The 15,018-nt window shown below is 31.3% G+C and overlaps 1 protein-coding gene across 1 annotated transcript in view; it reads right to left on the reverse strand.

Moving 5' to 3' along the window:
* Positions 1-3,879: 3,879 nt before the first annotated feature.
* Positions 3,880-15,018, reverse strand: part of LOC108686349 (head-specific guanylate cyclase) — a 27,026-nt gene continuing 15,887 nt past the window's right edge. The window contains exons 4-11 of the mRNA XM_018191613.1: positions 10,210-10,555; positions 8,308-8,677; positions 7,895-8,074; positions 7,544-7,682; positions 6,884-7,050; positions 6,142-6,285; positions 5,150-5,304; positions 3,880-4,190 (exon numbers count right to left, since the gene is read on the reverse strand). Of these exons, the coding sequence (XP_018047102.1) occupies positions 3,995-4,190; positions 5,150-5,304; positions 6,142-6,285; positions 6,884-7,050; positions 7,544-7,682; positions 7,895-8,074; positions 8,308-8,677; positions 10,210-10,555 (1,697 nt within the window). The 3' untranslated portion in view covers positions 3,880-3,994. The remainder of the gene's footprint in view (positions 4,191-5,149; positions 5,305-6,141; positions 6,286-6,883; positions 7,051-7,543; positions 7,683-7,894; positions 8,075-8,307; positions 8,678-10,209; positions 10,556-15,018) is intronic.

Genomic DNA, 15,018 nt, shown 5'->3' on the forward strand with positions numbered 1-15,018 from the left:
TATTAATTGAAAGTCATAAAAATTAGATAGTTATGCTAGAAGAGTTGTAATATTAAATGATATATATTCTTTCAAAATTATTATTAAATTTATAACGCTTAAGAGAATTCATTACTGGCTGATAAAATCGATACAAAACTGTGCCATTTACGTCAGTTAATATTAATTAACCAATTACCGGCTCTTCGTTAAGGATAATTCAATGCAATGTGGTGGAGACGTGCGACAGATGGGAAAGTAAATAATGAGGTTCTCTGTAATGAAACCTTTGTAGCAAAAGGAGCTACAGCAATTTTTCAGACTTGTCTCATAGTTGTCTCATATTCCTTCTGTGTGAAAAGTGGAGGCAACACTCAAGATGAAGATGTATCAAGTTGGAGGCATTTTTATTATTGAAAAAAAAATAATACTAAACAAAATGTTAGATTTGAACTTATAAATATAATAGTACAATTGATAGCCCATAATATAATCCACAATTGAAAATTTATAATAAGATAAGATGAAACAATTTCAAATATATGATATAATCTGAAAGAAGTAAGATTTAAATCCAATTTTTGAAGTTCAAGTTTGATTTTTTTCTGTTTAATATTTTTCAGCAACTTCTACACAAGAGAGGATTACAGATTTAAACCTCCATTGACTTGAAATTCGATTTAAATTTTATTTTGTTTAGAATTGTATCATGTTCTAAATTGTATCACCTTACCCTAGGTGATGTTATTATATAATGTAATGTATTACATTGTGTATATTATGCTATTGTAACACAATATTGTAACATATTATATTATTTTTATGAAAAGAATTAATAAAGTTAAAAAATAACATCAAGTAATATTTATTAGTAGACATGAAAAGATGTACTGAAAATTTTTTGAAATTTCACAAAAAAATTGACAGTACTATTTGAAATAACATAAATCTCGATATGGTGATTTCTTAAACTTATAGAGCTAATGTTCCAGTTACTTCACACAGTTCGGAACTATCAAGAGAATGTAATTAAGCGGAGAATGTGGATTATGTCACGCGTATTAAACTCAAGGCACTCGAAATACCTACCATGAGAATGCTTAACGATGCGCATATCTTATTAAAATATTTACTCGATTTAAATGTGTGTGCTATTATATTTTATTTATAATCGTAATATTTTAATAAATCTTTAATAAATAGTTTAGAGAATTGCATTATTCCATTACATCGTGGTTGTATAGATGTATAATACTTACTTAATGTCCTAAATTTAATAAATTAACTTGTCAAGTTAATAAATTATATTTATATAACCTAAATTTGTTGGAAACAGTGCGAAGCTATTTTTAAAGCAGAATATTAAACGTTATGCAGTATTAAAGTATTTTAAGCATATTTTAAAATAATAACTTAAGTTGAATATTTAAACTCTGCGCAAATATAATTTTCCTTGCGGAGCTTATTCTAAATATAACGTAAACATCATTTAATGAAATTTTGTAATTTCATTAATTTTGTAATAATTAAATTACTTTAATAAGTATATCATACTTTTTAACAAAGAAATATTTGTCAAACTAATTTGTCTAAATTTTCTCTGAACATTATGAAAATTATGAAAGTTATGAAAGCATATGACTTAATTTCTTTAATACATAATGTACCATAGACAATGGTTTTTTTAATCTTTCTTAAATTGTAATATTGAACTTTTTGAATACTCTTTTTATTGTACTATTATATAACAAGCTGAAATTTAATAATAGAAATATAAAAATAAAGATAAAATAGATAAAACAAATAATTTTTATTTGATCTTAATCTTGTTTTTTTTTTAGTATAGCCATACAGAATATTTTTAAATTTATTTATAATTGAATTAATTAAATGTCATAACTGACTATTAAATATTAAATAGCATAATGATTCTACTTCATTTATTAGACCATGAAGAATAAATTTATAGCATAATATTACATCATTAAATGCCTTAGGAATCGAATTTGCAATGAAAATAGAGCTTATTAAGAATATTCCTTTTTAATATAAATCTTATTAAGAATATTTCTTTTTAATATAGTTCCAGTATGTGTTTCTTACAATACATTTGCGTTTAATGTTGTTTTCTTTTTTATCCTTATTTGTCGTCTTAATAAATGCTTCTTAATTATATATTCAATTATTTAATTTTATATAAATATTTTATTCCCGTAATTATTTATTTACTATTCTATTTAATTATTCTTACGGGAATACGTAATCTTTTTTTTGCACATAATAATGCTTGTTATTGAAACCTGATTTTCATGTCACTTATTTTTATTATTTTAATTAGCTGTTCTAATTTTTCTTTTCTATCTTTTCATATATATTGTAATATCTGTATCATTTTGTGGTCCCGTTTCAGGACCTTTTACCAATTATTTCGCTCAGTGCCGAGCGTTTGATTACACGACATAGCTGGAAGGAACGATGTTTAATTTCTTCGTCTCTGTATAAATGGCACTATAGGAAACATTAAGGATACGCGAACAGAATGCTGGTGAGCGCAAACACATGTACACACACATAGAATACTCATACACATAAGCGTGAACAAACGAAGGGGCCGTTAGTGACAGTGGCTTTGTAAAACCACCTCCTAGCTTTCAGTTTTACAATACTCGCCACCTCCCTTTTTGTATTCCCCGGTAAAACGATGCGCACGGTTATGTTTAAGCGGAAAGAGGCCGCGCTTTTCAATAAGCGAACTGCCGCTGCGTCTCGCCGTGAGAACGGCACAATTAGTTATTACCGTGATCCACAAACTGGCGTTATTATCTTAAAAGCTGCTACTTCGTACAACGGCCGGAAGTTTTCTCGGGGGAAAATGCTTCCGCGGAAAATTGAAATATTAGCGGTCCCATAAATCGCGCCTCGTAAATTCCGCTGCTTTCTTATACGAAAAATTGCACATTAGTCATTAATAAGTCAGCGTAATGCACTGTGTTGTGAAAAATTTCGCATTATTTCTCGTCGGGAGAAAACGGATACAGGCAATATTGATTGTATTTATCATCCAAAAGAAAGAAACAAGTCATGTCGTTTGGTTCATCTGATCTTGATTTTTGGATTTTTCGAAATAGACATACGCTTATACATAGTACTTTTATGCAGTATATATGTACAAAAATAAAACGTTATAAAATATCAATCTGATCCAAATCTTATCTGAAAATAAACACTTGTTATAATAAAAAAAAAAGTAGAACATAATAAAGCATAAGTAGCAGCTGTGCTGAAAGAGAATATGAAATGTATTTTGTGAAGAAACAGTTGGAAAATAATTTCCATAATTCACAGAAAGTATTGGAGATCTTATTCCTTACAGAAATATATACAACTCAATTTACTATTTAAAGACAGTAATTTAGGTAATGTTAGTATTGTTTTAGTGCTTTAATTTATTCTACAAGAAATAATTAATTACTGCCTTTCAGTAAAATAAATTAACCAGTATTAGATTTATGTAAAGGATTGACCTGATTTTGAATCGGGTATACATAAAATAAATTATCCTATAAATTTTAATATCCCTAAAATTTTTTTTTTGGTATATAAACATTTATATTTTCTTTTATAATTATATTATGTACAAAAATAATAATTACACGCTTGTAATCATTTAGATTATGTAAGAATCAAAAAAATTCGATCTGTAAATATTTTTAGGATAGGATACCTTAAATAACACACAAATATAGAGTTTATGATAGAGTTTTACTTGTTTCTTATATTTAATAGGTATATAACGATTACAATCTAAGACTCTGCGTATAAATAGTATCCGCACAGGATCTCTTTCAATGTGTTCGTACACAATTAGCGCCATGCTTTTAATGTACCTTTAGTGCCAGCTTTGAGAGCTCATATACATCGATCGATTTGATAATGTCGGGTGTGCCATCGCTATTATCAACGGTAATATCGTTAAAGTAACACACTGATCAAACGTTCTCATATCGGAAGGTATCTACATATTGCTACTGATTCCGAGTTCCGTAATTGCAGCCTGAATATGCACGTCGAGAGATTCGCTCGCATTGACACTGCTATGCTGATACCCATTCAGGAAGTAACATGTGCCCGATACACTGGCTGGCATTCCCTTGGGTAGATTGTCCTTGGTCCGCGGTTCCAATATGAATCCCGATTTTTGTATTAAGCACCTGTAAATACATTTGCATACCGTGAATGATGAGTGTATGCGTATCGCTTCCTTACTTTAAAAGTGATACATAACATAAAAAATAGTGGGTTTTAAATTATTACCATATAAATAAGTTACTAGAAGTACTAAGCAGAAATTATTGAACAGAATGTTTTAATTTGTTTAGATTAATATAATATAAATGTTTTAATGTTATAATGTTTTAATTTTTTTGGATTAATATTCGTTATATTCTTTGTGTAAAAAATAAATTAAAAAAAATTTTTTTACTTAATAATAATTATGTCCACTGATAAAATATTTGATTTCTCATCACTTTTCTTTTTTATAGTAATAATTTATACGTTGTTTGTTCAAAATATTAGTATTTCTAATATTAAGCAAACATTATCCTGTCAATCAATAAAATTATTAATGATTGAACCATTTCAAGAATATATATTTTTTTTTGTCATGTTAGAGAGAGATTACACTGTTAAATCTAATACTAAATTTAACCTAATGTGAATCATCATTATTCCTACTAAATATATTGTTATATATAATTAAATTTGATACTACATCATGTTAATTTGATATTATATAATGTCAAATTAACACTGTATAGTGTCATAACTATTGTTTTAGTATAAAATAATGATATTATTAAATAGGAGCAGTGGCGATTCACATTAGGTTAAATTTAACATTATAGATTCAATAGTCAATAATTTTTTGTTAAGTTGAAAAATAATTTTCCCCTTTTCTGGGAAGAGTTTTCCTATACAACACAGACATCCAAGATATGTCCTAAAGACATTCAGAAAATATCTCTAAGTCCTCTGATCGTCCTAAGGATGTTCCCGCATCTGTCGGATAAAGTGTGCTGTATGTGTAATTTTTTGAATTGTGTCACTTTTGAAGTAAAGAAGTGATATATGTTATATAAGAAGAGAGGTATTTTGTCAAAATACATACAGGTACGTAGTTGGACTGACGTTGACACGAAGTGGTTCGCTTGTGGATTCAAATTTATTCGCCAACGTGACGTTATGTCCAAAAAGACAGTATCTTGGCATTTTCTTACCAACGACTCCTGCCAACACCATCCCGGTGTGAATGCCGATGCGCATCTGATAGAATAAATAAGTAAGGCAATCTAGTGAGTCGACAACAGCTCAGTACGCTGTATATTGACGAATATAAAAAAGTTAGATGACAATCAGAAGAAAACATGAATGAGAAAAAGAAACATAACTTGCTTTAAATGTTAATGTAGTCGTAGACCGCGTTTTCTCATATTTTCAAACCGGCCGCTTGTTGTCTTAAGAAATACTTTAAATGGAAAAAGTTTTAATAGCATTCAAGGAGAGAATAATAAACAACAAAGTGCTATGTAATAATCAGAAATAGGTATTTCTCAATTGAAAAACTTTGAAAGAAATACGAAAATGTTTCCTGAAAAAAAGGGAGAGATTCGAAATTTGAGAGTTGAGAATTGAAAAATTGTTCCAATTATTTTTAGGTATGAATCAATAAAAAAATTCATTCATACAATTAAAAATTATATTTTTTAAAATTGATAAATTTTGTAAAAAAATATATTTGTGATGTTATTAATATAGCGACAAATATTACTTGTTATACGCGTAAAATATTATATTTACAAAATCAGATTTTTAAAAATATTTCATATTCTCTGTATTTTAAAACATGGAACGTAACAGTATATAACGTTTAATATAATATTTCCATTCCACTGTGCACTGTTAACGTTTATATTTTATCGTGATGTATCTTCTCGCTCAGTGTAATGGAAGTAGAAACGCTGGTTGTAATGTACCAAATTGCATAAAATCATAAAACTGCAAATGTTTACTATGCTATTACTGTCGACATTGTATTGAAAGAAAATTGCATTGCATGTAATCACAATCTTATCTATAGTCGTGTAATCATCAATATAATACCTTTATTGGCTTGCCTTCGTGAGTCAGGTGATGAGAGCACGTTTGTATCATCTTTAGGCCCATCCAAGCAATTTGTTGTGCATGTGTATTGGTATTTCGATGAAGGCCACATGCAACGCAGTAGGCATCGCCGATTGTCTCTACCTGTTTATACAAGGAGAAAAGTAAAATCAATGCAATTTCCATTTACGTTCGCACATAATAGCTGCTTTTATAGATCATGTTTGATATAATTAGAATTCTTCGATCAATTTAAATGAAAAAATATATTTTTCTACTCTATCGGTATTATATTATTTCTTGCTATTGTGGAAAAACAAAAGCCAACCATGATAAGATATTATTCAAGAGTTATATCCAGTTCTTTCGATGTCTGACAGATGGCAGCATCATACATTTTAGCAACTCGAGCTAGACTACACAAAATGATCGGTATTTGTAAAATACGGATTGACAAATAAAAGTACATTGTTAAAAAATACTTATCTTTTGCATGACAAATTAATAATTATTTTTTTAATACGTCGAAAAATATTTAAATACAATTTATCTTTCAATTCTTATCAATTTAAAGTTTCAAAAAGCGAAAGACGGAGCTTTTTGAAACTTTACTTTAGCTTTACTTGATTAATATAATTTGCAAATTAATAATTACATACTAAATATATATCATATACTAAAAATATATCAGTTCATGTGATTTTTATGTGTAAAAACATTATTCCCAAGCGACTTAACATACCTTATACACATCCAACTGACCACAGTAAAGATCAAATTGCTCGTATAAATTTTGAAGCATGTTGATGACCATCATCGGCGTTGTTGTAGCACAAATGGACGTAAATCCGACTATGTCGCTAAACAGCATCGTGACGTCTGGATACGTTTTCGCCTCGATTGTCTCTCCTAAATTTAAATACCAATATTTAATCAATAAATTCTCACAAAATATATTCAAATTGCTAATTTAATAGTTATAAACAATACGAATTAATGCAAGTCTTGGTATTTATCTGTAATATTTATATGTGAATATATTATACAAATATTATACAAAAACAAATTCCAATATTCCAATAAACGCCAAATCGCACATAATCGTACCTGTTGTAATTTCACCCTCAACAATATAACTGTAATATAACACGTATATTATATTGCAATTAAATTATCGAATGGAAAATTACAACTAACGTGAACTTTATATGTAACTTGGTTTGCTAAAATCAGTTCTGTAGATGAAGGTAATACTTATAGTTTTTACAATTAATTATTTTTATTATTTAATTATTTCCATTTTTGTATGATCTTATACTATTTTGGAAAATAAAGAATCTTAAAAAAAAAAAAACAAAAATATTGCTGCATTTTAGAATCGAACAAAGATGTTGTAATTTACCTAGCCACAGACGTTTCGCAATATCTGGAGGAAATATAAGATGTAGGAGACTGACATTCTTTTCTCTTTCCGCATCGACTGCCAGGTTAGCTTCTTCTATAGAACTTTTCAATTTATCCATACGTCTCCTTAAGCCATCCTGAAAGAGGATTACGCCATTATATTTTATGCGGATACGATACGGAACATCGATCCGTTTCAATTATATTAAATACAATGAATTGTATATTATTCTATCGCAATGAAACAATAACAACCATTGACGACATAAAATAAATATGACTCAAGTTTTATTAAATAATACGGATGCTCGACTTGTGGTCACATGAAACCGACCGTGAATTTATTTACCTGTGCCCTAGCTTGTTCGCCAACAAGTATAACGTCCCTTGTAGCGTCGTGAAGAGGGATATCAGAAATGAAGAGTCCTCGACCCGTTAAGCCCTCCAAACCGTTTAAAAACGGTGAACTTACGAATAAAATTGAGTCTGATTCCGGACAGTGTACCATTTGACCCTTCATTTCCAAACCCTGTATCAAAACAGAGTTATTTCTTTTTAATCAATCTTATTAGATTACACGTACGTATTCGAACAAAATTGATAATCCACTTTGCAAGAGTCGTGAAATTAAACGATTTTCTTGCATAATCTGCTTTTATTTACATCGAGTTTACAGCGATTTACGATCGAATAGTATAACGATCGAATTCGCAAGTAAGCAGATCATCTTATCTTACGTTAGCAATCATGTTGTGAGCATACCTCCGCGGGATATTTATCGACGTCGTGCGGTCTCTGGAGGGTCAAGATAAACGGTGTATTCGCGCGTTTTAGGATCTCGTGAAAGGTCAGAGTGACGCCGTGGGGTCGTGTGAAGACGAAATACGTCGATATCCCCCTGCCGAGCCAGTTCAAATGGTGTCCAAAAATCTTCATGAAGCCGACTCCAAGTTGCACGAGCTCCAACTGACGATCGACGACGAAGTGCCATGGGAACGCTTTGCAAAAGCTCGCTACCCCCATACGAAGGTCCGTTGCTGCGGTGGAGAGTGGACGGAAAGTGGATGACACTACGTCGCAGTCGTCGTCTACGCCCAGCTGTTCGCTGTAACGCTCTGGAGTAATCCGATATCTGCAATATTCGAGGTATAAGTTGCAGGTGTCATCCTTTCACGTAGAAGAAATATCTATTCAATAAGGGATCGATCGCACTTTTTCCGCATACATCAAAAGCAATATGCGCGTTAGGAGTGTCGTTTCAACGAAGAACATTTCGTATATAAATACCAGGATTGAGCTTATACTCAACTTCTGCACTTATATGTGCAGATATGTGTGGAGTAGAAAAGTCAACACTTGTTATGATGATTTAAAACAATCAGAGGCAATTACCACCTTTCCTGATGCTACATCGCGCAGATAAATGTAACCAGCACAGTGGAACGTTTAATTAAACTTGGAAATGTAAGCGATGTGCGGTGACAATGTTTTGCACGTCATTTACATGTTCGCGAGTTGATCTCATCCTTTCGAGAATTAACGTGAGACTCGGCAGTACCGCACCTATCATCAAATATTTGCCACTGACGAGAATCAATATTTGTTCAAACGAAAGGTTTGTACTCTCACGTGCCCTGCCTTTGCCTATCTGCACGAATTACATTCTATTCACGTGACATTATTTCACTCCACGCGATTTGGTGAGCAAACATAATACAACATACATAGAACGATATAAATAACATTTGATAAAACATTCGATATGTAATAACATTCGATAGAAAGATTCATATCTGTTTTCTTTTCTTTTCGGTTCACCACAATTTTGTAGTAACCGATGTGAATGAATACATTTTATGATTGAGTCGAAATGGAAATTCTACATAAACACGAATTATTTGCGCAAATGATGAATGATATACAAATAAATGCGTATAAATTATTTGCGTAAGGAATAATATTTGCGATGTTACGAAAGTCACTCGACAGCTGTTATTAGAGTTTATGTCACAGCGTATTCATCAACTCTGAAATTTCATCATATGTCTGCTCTGCACCATTTATATTCATTTTATACAAAGATCTAATCACAGCTGTTGAATTGAAACATTTTGGCGAATATTGAAAAGGCCATAATTATGTTGTGCAATTGATGTTGTGCTACCAATTTTTGCCATATTTCTCCAAATCGTATTTCCAGTGCTTGTGTCGCTTTGATTTCATATTTTTCGTTTCCCTCTCTCTTTCTTGCTCTGTTTTTACGAGTAGTCATCGAATCCGAATTGAATTGTCGCTTTAAAGCGAGGACCTTTGTATTCTTTGCCGTGGAAAATTCGCTCGCGCGTGACGTTTGATAACAACTTTTGCATTCTTCACTGAACACAAAAGATAGTTTAGAAAATTTCCTACATTTTTACGTTTTGATAGCATCCTTATCTAACAATAAGCTTATCGGTTTCAAAATTCAGACTGAAAAGAAACGGAAATTAAAACTTGTGGATGAGACTTAAGATCCTCGACGAAACAAGATAATACATAAGGGAAAAAGATCGAGTTTGTCGGTCGATAAAATGAGGTGTAGTGTAATATAATGTAGTAATGTAATAATGTAGTAATGTAATATAATATAATGTAGTGTAATATAATAATCATAAAAAGATTTACCTAAAAAATTTTGTGTTGTAAGGATCCGGCAGTATATACACGTCGGCTTTGTCGCTATAAAACTGCCTGGCTATGCCCTTCAAACTGCCCACCAGGAGATAGGCGATGGAAGGATGATCGGTGGTGAAGTGTAGCTCCAACGCTTCCGGTGTGGCGATACACACAAACTCCGCCTCGGTATCCGATCCCGACTGATGCTGGACAACATCGTTTACGCCGTCCAGTGTGGTTAAGAAAGCGGTCAGATCGTTCCCAAGGCAACGAAAGGCTCGCTCTAAGAGACCCACGCAAGCCCATGCGATCAGCTCCTGTCCGAGATGATCGAAAAACGCGTTCACGTCGACGTCTGCAAAAGTTCCGTAAACATGAATTCGCCTTGAGGGAATTTCATCGAGTCACTCAAGAACCGTTTATTTCTTTCTTGGTGATATTCAGAGAACTAAGTTTTGTAAACTGTACATAGAGTATACAATGGCACGTCGTCTTAAAGTATATAAAGCAAAATCCTTACACAAAAAGTAGCTTTACTGTTAGATACTTTATTTAAATAAAACTCTCTATATATATTTATCTTGAGGCAGTAATATGTATCTCTTAAGGGTTTTTTTTTATTTTTTGCGGAATTATAGACGATTTATCTTCTTTATACTTTTCTGATTGAAAATCTCTATGAATGTTTAACATGATCGAATACTAAAATCAGTGCATTTGAGAATTGCAAGCGAATCTCGCGGGATCGATAATACATGCCGCGTTTCAACTCTGTTAAGCCTGGTATGTTCGGGTCCCTTGCAAATCCGGAAATAGATGCGGTGAGCAAGGGCTGTTTTAACGATCCCGTAGATATTATTTTACATCAAATGTCGTTACGAAAACATGATAATTATAATAATGTTCCGTGTGATGTGATATACTCCTGATTAATTATTCGGATTATATTGCGTGGTTTTTATATTTTTATGATATTCTGCCATATCATGCAATGAAATTTGCTCGATATTTATTGATACTCTTTTTTTAAATAAATTTTTGGTGAATATTTATATATTTTGATACCTTTCTTTTAGCTATCTGATTTTGGTGAATAAGCGTCGATCTAATAATCCTCAAAGTTTACGGTAATCGCGTCATTAGCCGCTAAATATAATAAATCATATGATAAAATATTGCAAATGCCTGATCGCGATCAATGATATAGGATAATATGTTGCCCGGAAATGGAAATATTATCTGTGATTTATGTGTATATTTACGCTGCGATTAACCCGGAAGCGCGGCGAAGAAATTTTCGGTTAGAATTTTCTAGGTCACGGCGATATGCGAGGGAAATAAGCGACAGCCTGTCTACGTTATTCCCGTATGAATTCGCTGAATGCTTTCTTTTTCTTTATGATATCATAAATTCTGGCAGTAAACAGTTTTACTGTTCGATGTTGCGAAATGTCAGACGTATAGTTTGTCTCGTATAGACTCTTCGTAAGTCAATCTTACAAATGGCCTAATGTACTGTATATCTTTGGTGACAGCGGGGGTCTTAGAGTTTCTCTCGAGATTGCATTACGTTGGTACGAGAAGTATCTTCTATGCTCCGGTAACCACAGCAACACCACTTCCTGTCGCGTATACGAAATGCGAAGTGATCGCGTTGTTGGCGAAAGAACGTAAAGGAGTTCTGGGTCACGAGGGAGGAAATAGTATATGACTTATACTGACGATTTGTCTCACTGCGAGTCCTTATGAGCAAAAATATATGTTTTCCGCCTGCTTGACAAACGACAGTGCGTATTTGTCAACGACGATAAGCGCGGTTTATACGTGCATCGCTCAACGCTGCTGATAGATCATAGACACGGGAAAATTTAATAGCTCGATAATTTTTCTAGCGGCGTAAATATTTTGAAATGCGAAATAAATAGAGAAAACTAAATTCATTAACAATCTCGTTTATTAATCACATGCTATATTAAATATTTTCAGAGCTATTCCTGTTTATGCTTACGTGTACAATGTACTGAATCGCATTAATTACATTAAAATACGCGGCCTGCGCTTTTATCAGTGAACTTCGATATTCAAGGACTGGCGTAATTGTTAACGCGGGGGAAAGAGATTCCACCAGAATGGCAATTTCTTTACGGTGTACGCCTTTATGGTGTACGTGCACGCCTAGAAAAAAAAGAGATCGCAGCAAGGCGCTTTTGTTTGAACTTGAAAGTACCATGCTACGCTACCCTTGTCCTTTTTTTTCATAGATTACATGCTTGGATACGGAGATCACTTCGACCGAGAGTACGTATATGTTACTATCGTCGTCAAAGGAGCGTCTTGACGCAGGAGATAAGTTGGTGATATATTTAACAGGAAACCGCCACAGTGCGTTACACGTTTTATGGCGGATAAACAGACATATTCACATAATCGCTCACAGTGTGCTCACAGCACGGTGCACCATTCTCTAATGTGGTTACGTAACATCACGCGTCGGGTTTATTGCATTAGGGTACCGTATTTCTAAGTTACGACCGCTAAATTCCGTTCGCGAGATACGTTTTACGTTACCAGACTATTAGTTACAAAGGGACATTATTCGAATGACGACCGTTGTCTTAGGCAAACAGACCAGGGGTGTCCCATTCATAAGTTCCGATGAGGAAGTCATCCGAATACATTGCATGCACATATCGATTGTTCGTGATGATTAATGGGACGTTTCTGAAGCATACTCCACTGTAACTACAATACTCGACGACCGAACGTAAATTGGGTTAATATGCGCTCAAAGATGAAGGATTATGGAAAACCATCTGACAACAACGTTCCTGTCAAGCAGTATTTACTCTTGAGTCTCTTTGATAATCGAGATCTATAACTGTCCGTTAATAAATTTAAAGTGTGTGCTACCAAATAGATTGACTCTCTTGCATACAATTAAATTATTAATGAATTGTTGAAGAGCTTTTCAAGTGATAATTCCGAATAGTTACAAACTTTTTAAGCGATAATTCCGAACGATTAAAAACTTTTTCCTCTACGTACAGTCAATGCAAAAGATAATCATATTTATAAAAAAGTTTTATTTGTAAAAAATAAATATTAATTTAAATAGCAATTTATTAATAAAAAGTATATTCCTAACATAAATTTCATAATAATAATCGTACTTAGAAGCTAAATTTTTCAACTATATAAATATTTTTTGTGTCCAAATAAAATTTTTCATTTTCGCTTATCATAGATAATACATTTTAATTATTACATCTTTTTAGATAAATTTTTAAGAATCTATTTTATTCTTTGTTAATATATTGTTAATTAATGTTTCTTTGAAAAAAAAAGCTTTTTTTTACCATCTCTCCTGTACGAATAGTTTTGCTCTTACTGTATTACATTGCAAAAAAAGGATATATCGATAAAAATAAATAAAATTCACTAATGCGTATTAAAAATAGAAAATGATTATATGTGTAGTGCATGTATATGCCACAATCAAAATGTTTGCACTTTACTAATCAATACATTATATATACTATAATTTCAAATTTGATAAGTAAATACATTCATAAGCAATAAAATTTAAACATTTGTTAGTAAATGTTTCCTGTTAGATTCGTTCGTTTTAGACAAAAATGAAATAAATATAATTTTATTGATTCTTTAGCTAATATGACTAAACTGAATAATTATATTATTGCATTTACACTGTTGGAAAATTTGTATTAAATTTAATGCATTTCACATGTTCCAAACGGTTTATTGAAATTTATATATTAATTTAACATAAGATGAATATGTTAGAAGGGAACACAAATATTATTTAAGTAGACAAACCATGGAAGCATATTTTTTTCAGTAAAATTAACATTTACGATATGTTAATATATAGATAGATAGATTTTATTTATTCATTTAAAAATGTACGTTTTAAAACACATTATTTTTATGTTATTTGTTAATTTACTCATAAATTGTTATTTTGATACCAAGAAACGTTAAATATAAATTTAACACAAACTATTTATTTAGGTAATATAATTACATTATATTAAATTAAATATGTTAAAGTTAAATTGAATATGTATATACATAAATTCTGCGAAGACATTTGAAAAGTCTGTTATATTTACTGATTACGATTGCCAGCAACAAACGAATATTCTGAGAGTAGAACTGTAACTTTCTGAAGAGACTTTAATTACCTTATTTCTTTCCAAAGCGTATGACTTGCTGGTTTCAATTAGCATTCTGAAATATGCTGCGTGTGCGAGCACTATGCGTTCGTCGTTTCAACATTCAAGATTGATCGCAAATAAACTCAACGTAATTTGCGAAGTTCTCAAAGATACCGTGAATTTCAGATACTTACACGTGCATATTGTACAAAATAATTATCTTTAATAAGCATGTTTATAATTAATTATTAGAAGCGCAGAAGGATATACCTAGAAATGATTAATGATAGGAAAATTTCTAATTATAACTTGTGCGCTGTGTTATTAACAAAGTGAAAACATAAATTAATGATAATAATAATAATATTATGCTCTTGAATATTATTATACATTATATTCCAATGAAATTGATCTTACATTTCTATTCCGTTATTGAATTAATTCTTCTATACTTTCTTTATAAATTACATTAAAGATTTTTTTACGATCTTACATGCTATATAGTTTATTATGTTATTGACAAAATAAAAACGTAAACTAATAATAATTGTAACAATAATATAGTATTAATTATAATATAGTAATAATAAATATAAATATAATAATAATATATTACGCGATCTTATACATTATAATTTGC

The sequence above is a fragment of the Atta colombica genome, unplaced genomic scaffold (assembly GCF_001594045.1).
Source record: "Atta colombica isolate Treedump-2 unplaced genomic scaffold, Acol1.0 scaffold176, whole genome shotgun sequence".
In the NCBI taxonomy this organism is placed as follows: domain Eukaryota; kingdom Metazoa; phylum Arthropoda; class Insecta; order Hymenoptera; family Formicidae; genus Atta; species Atta colombica.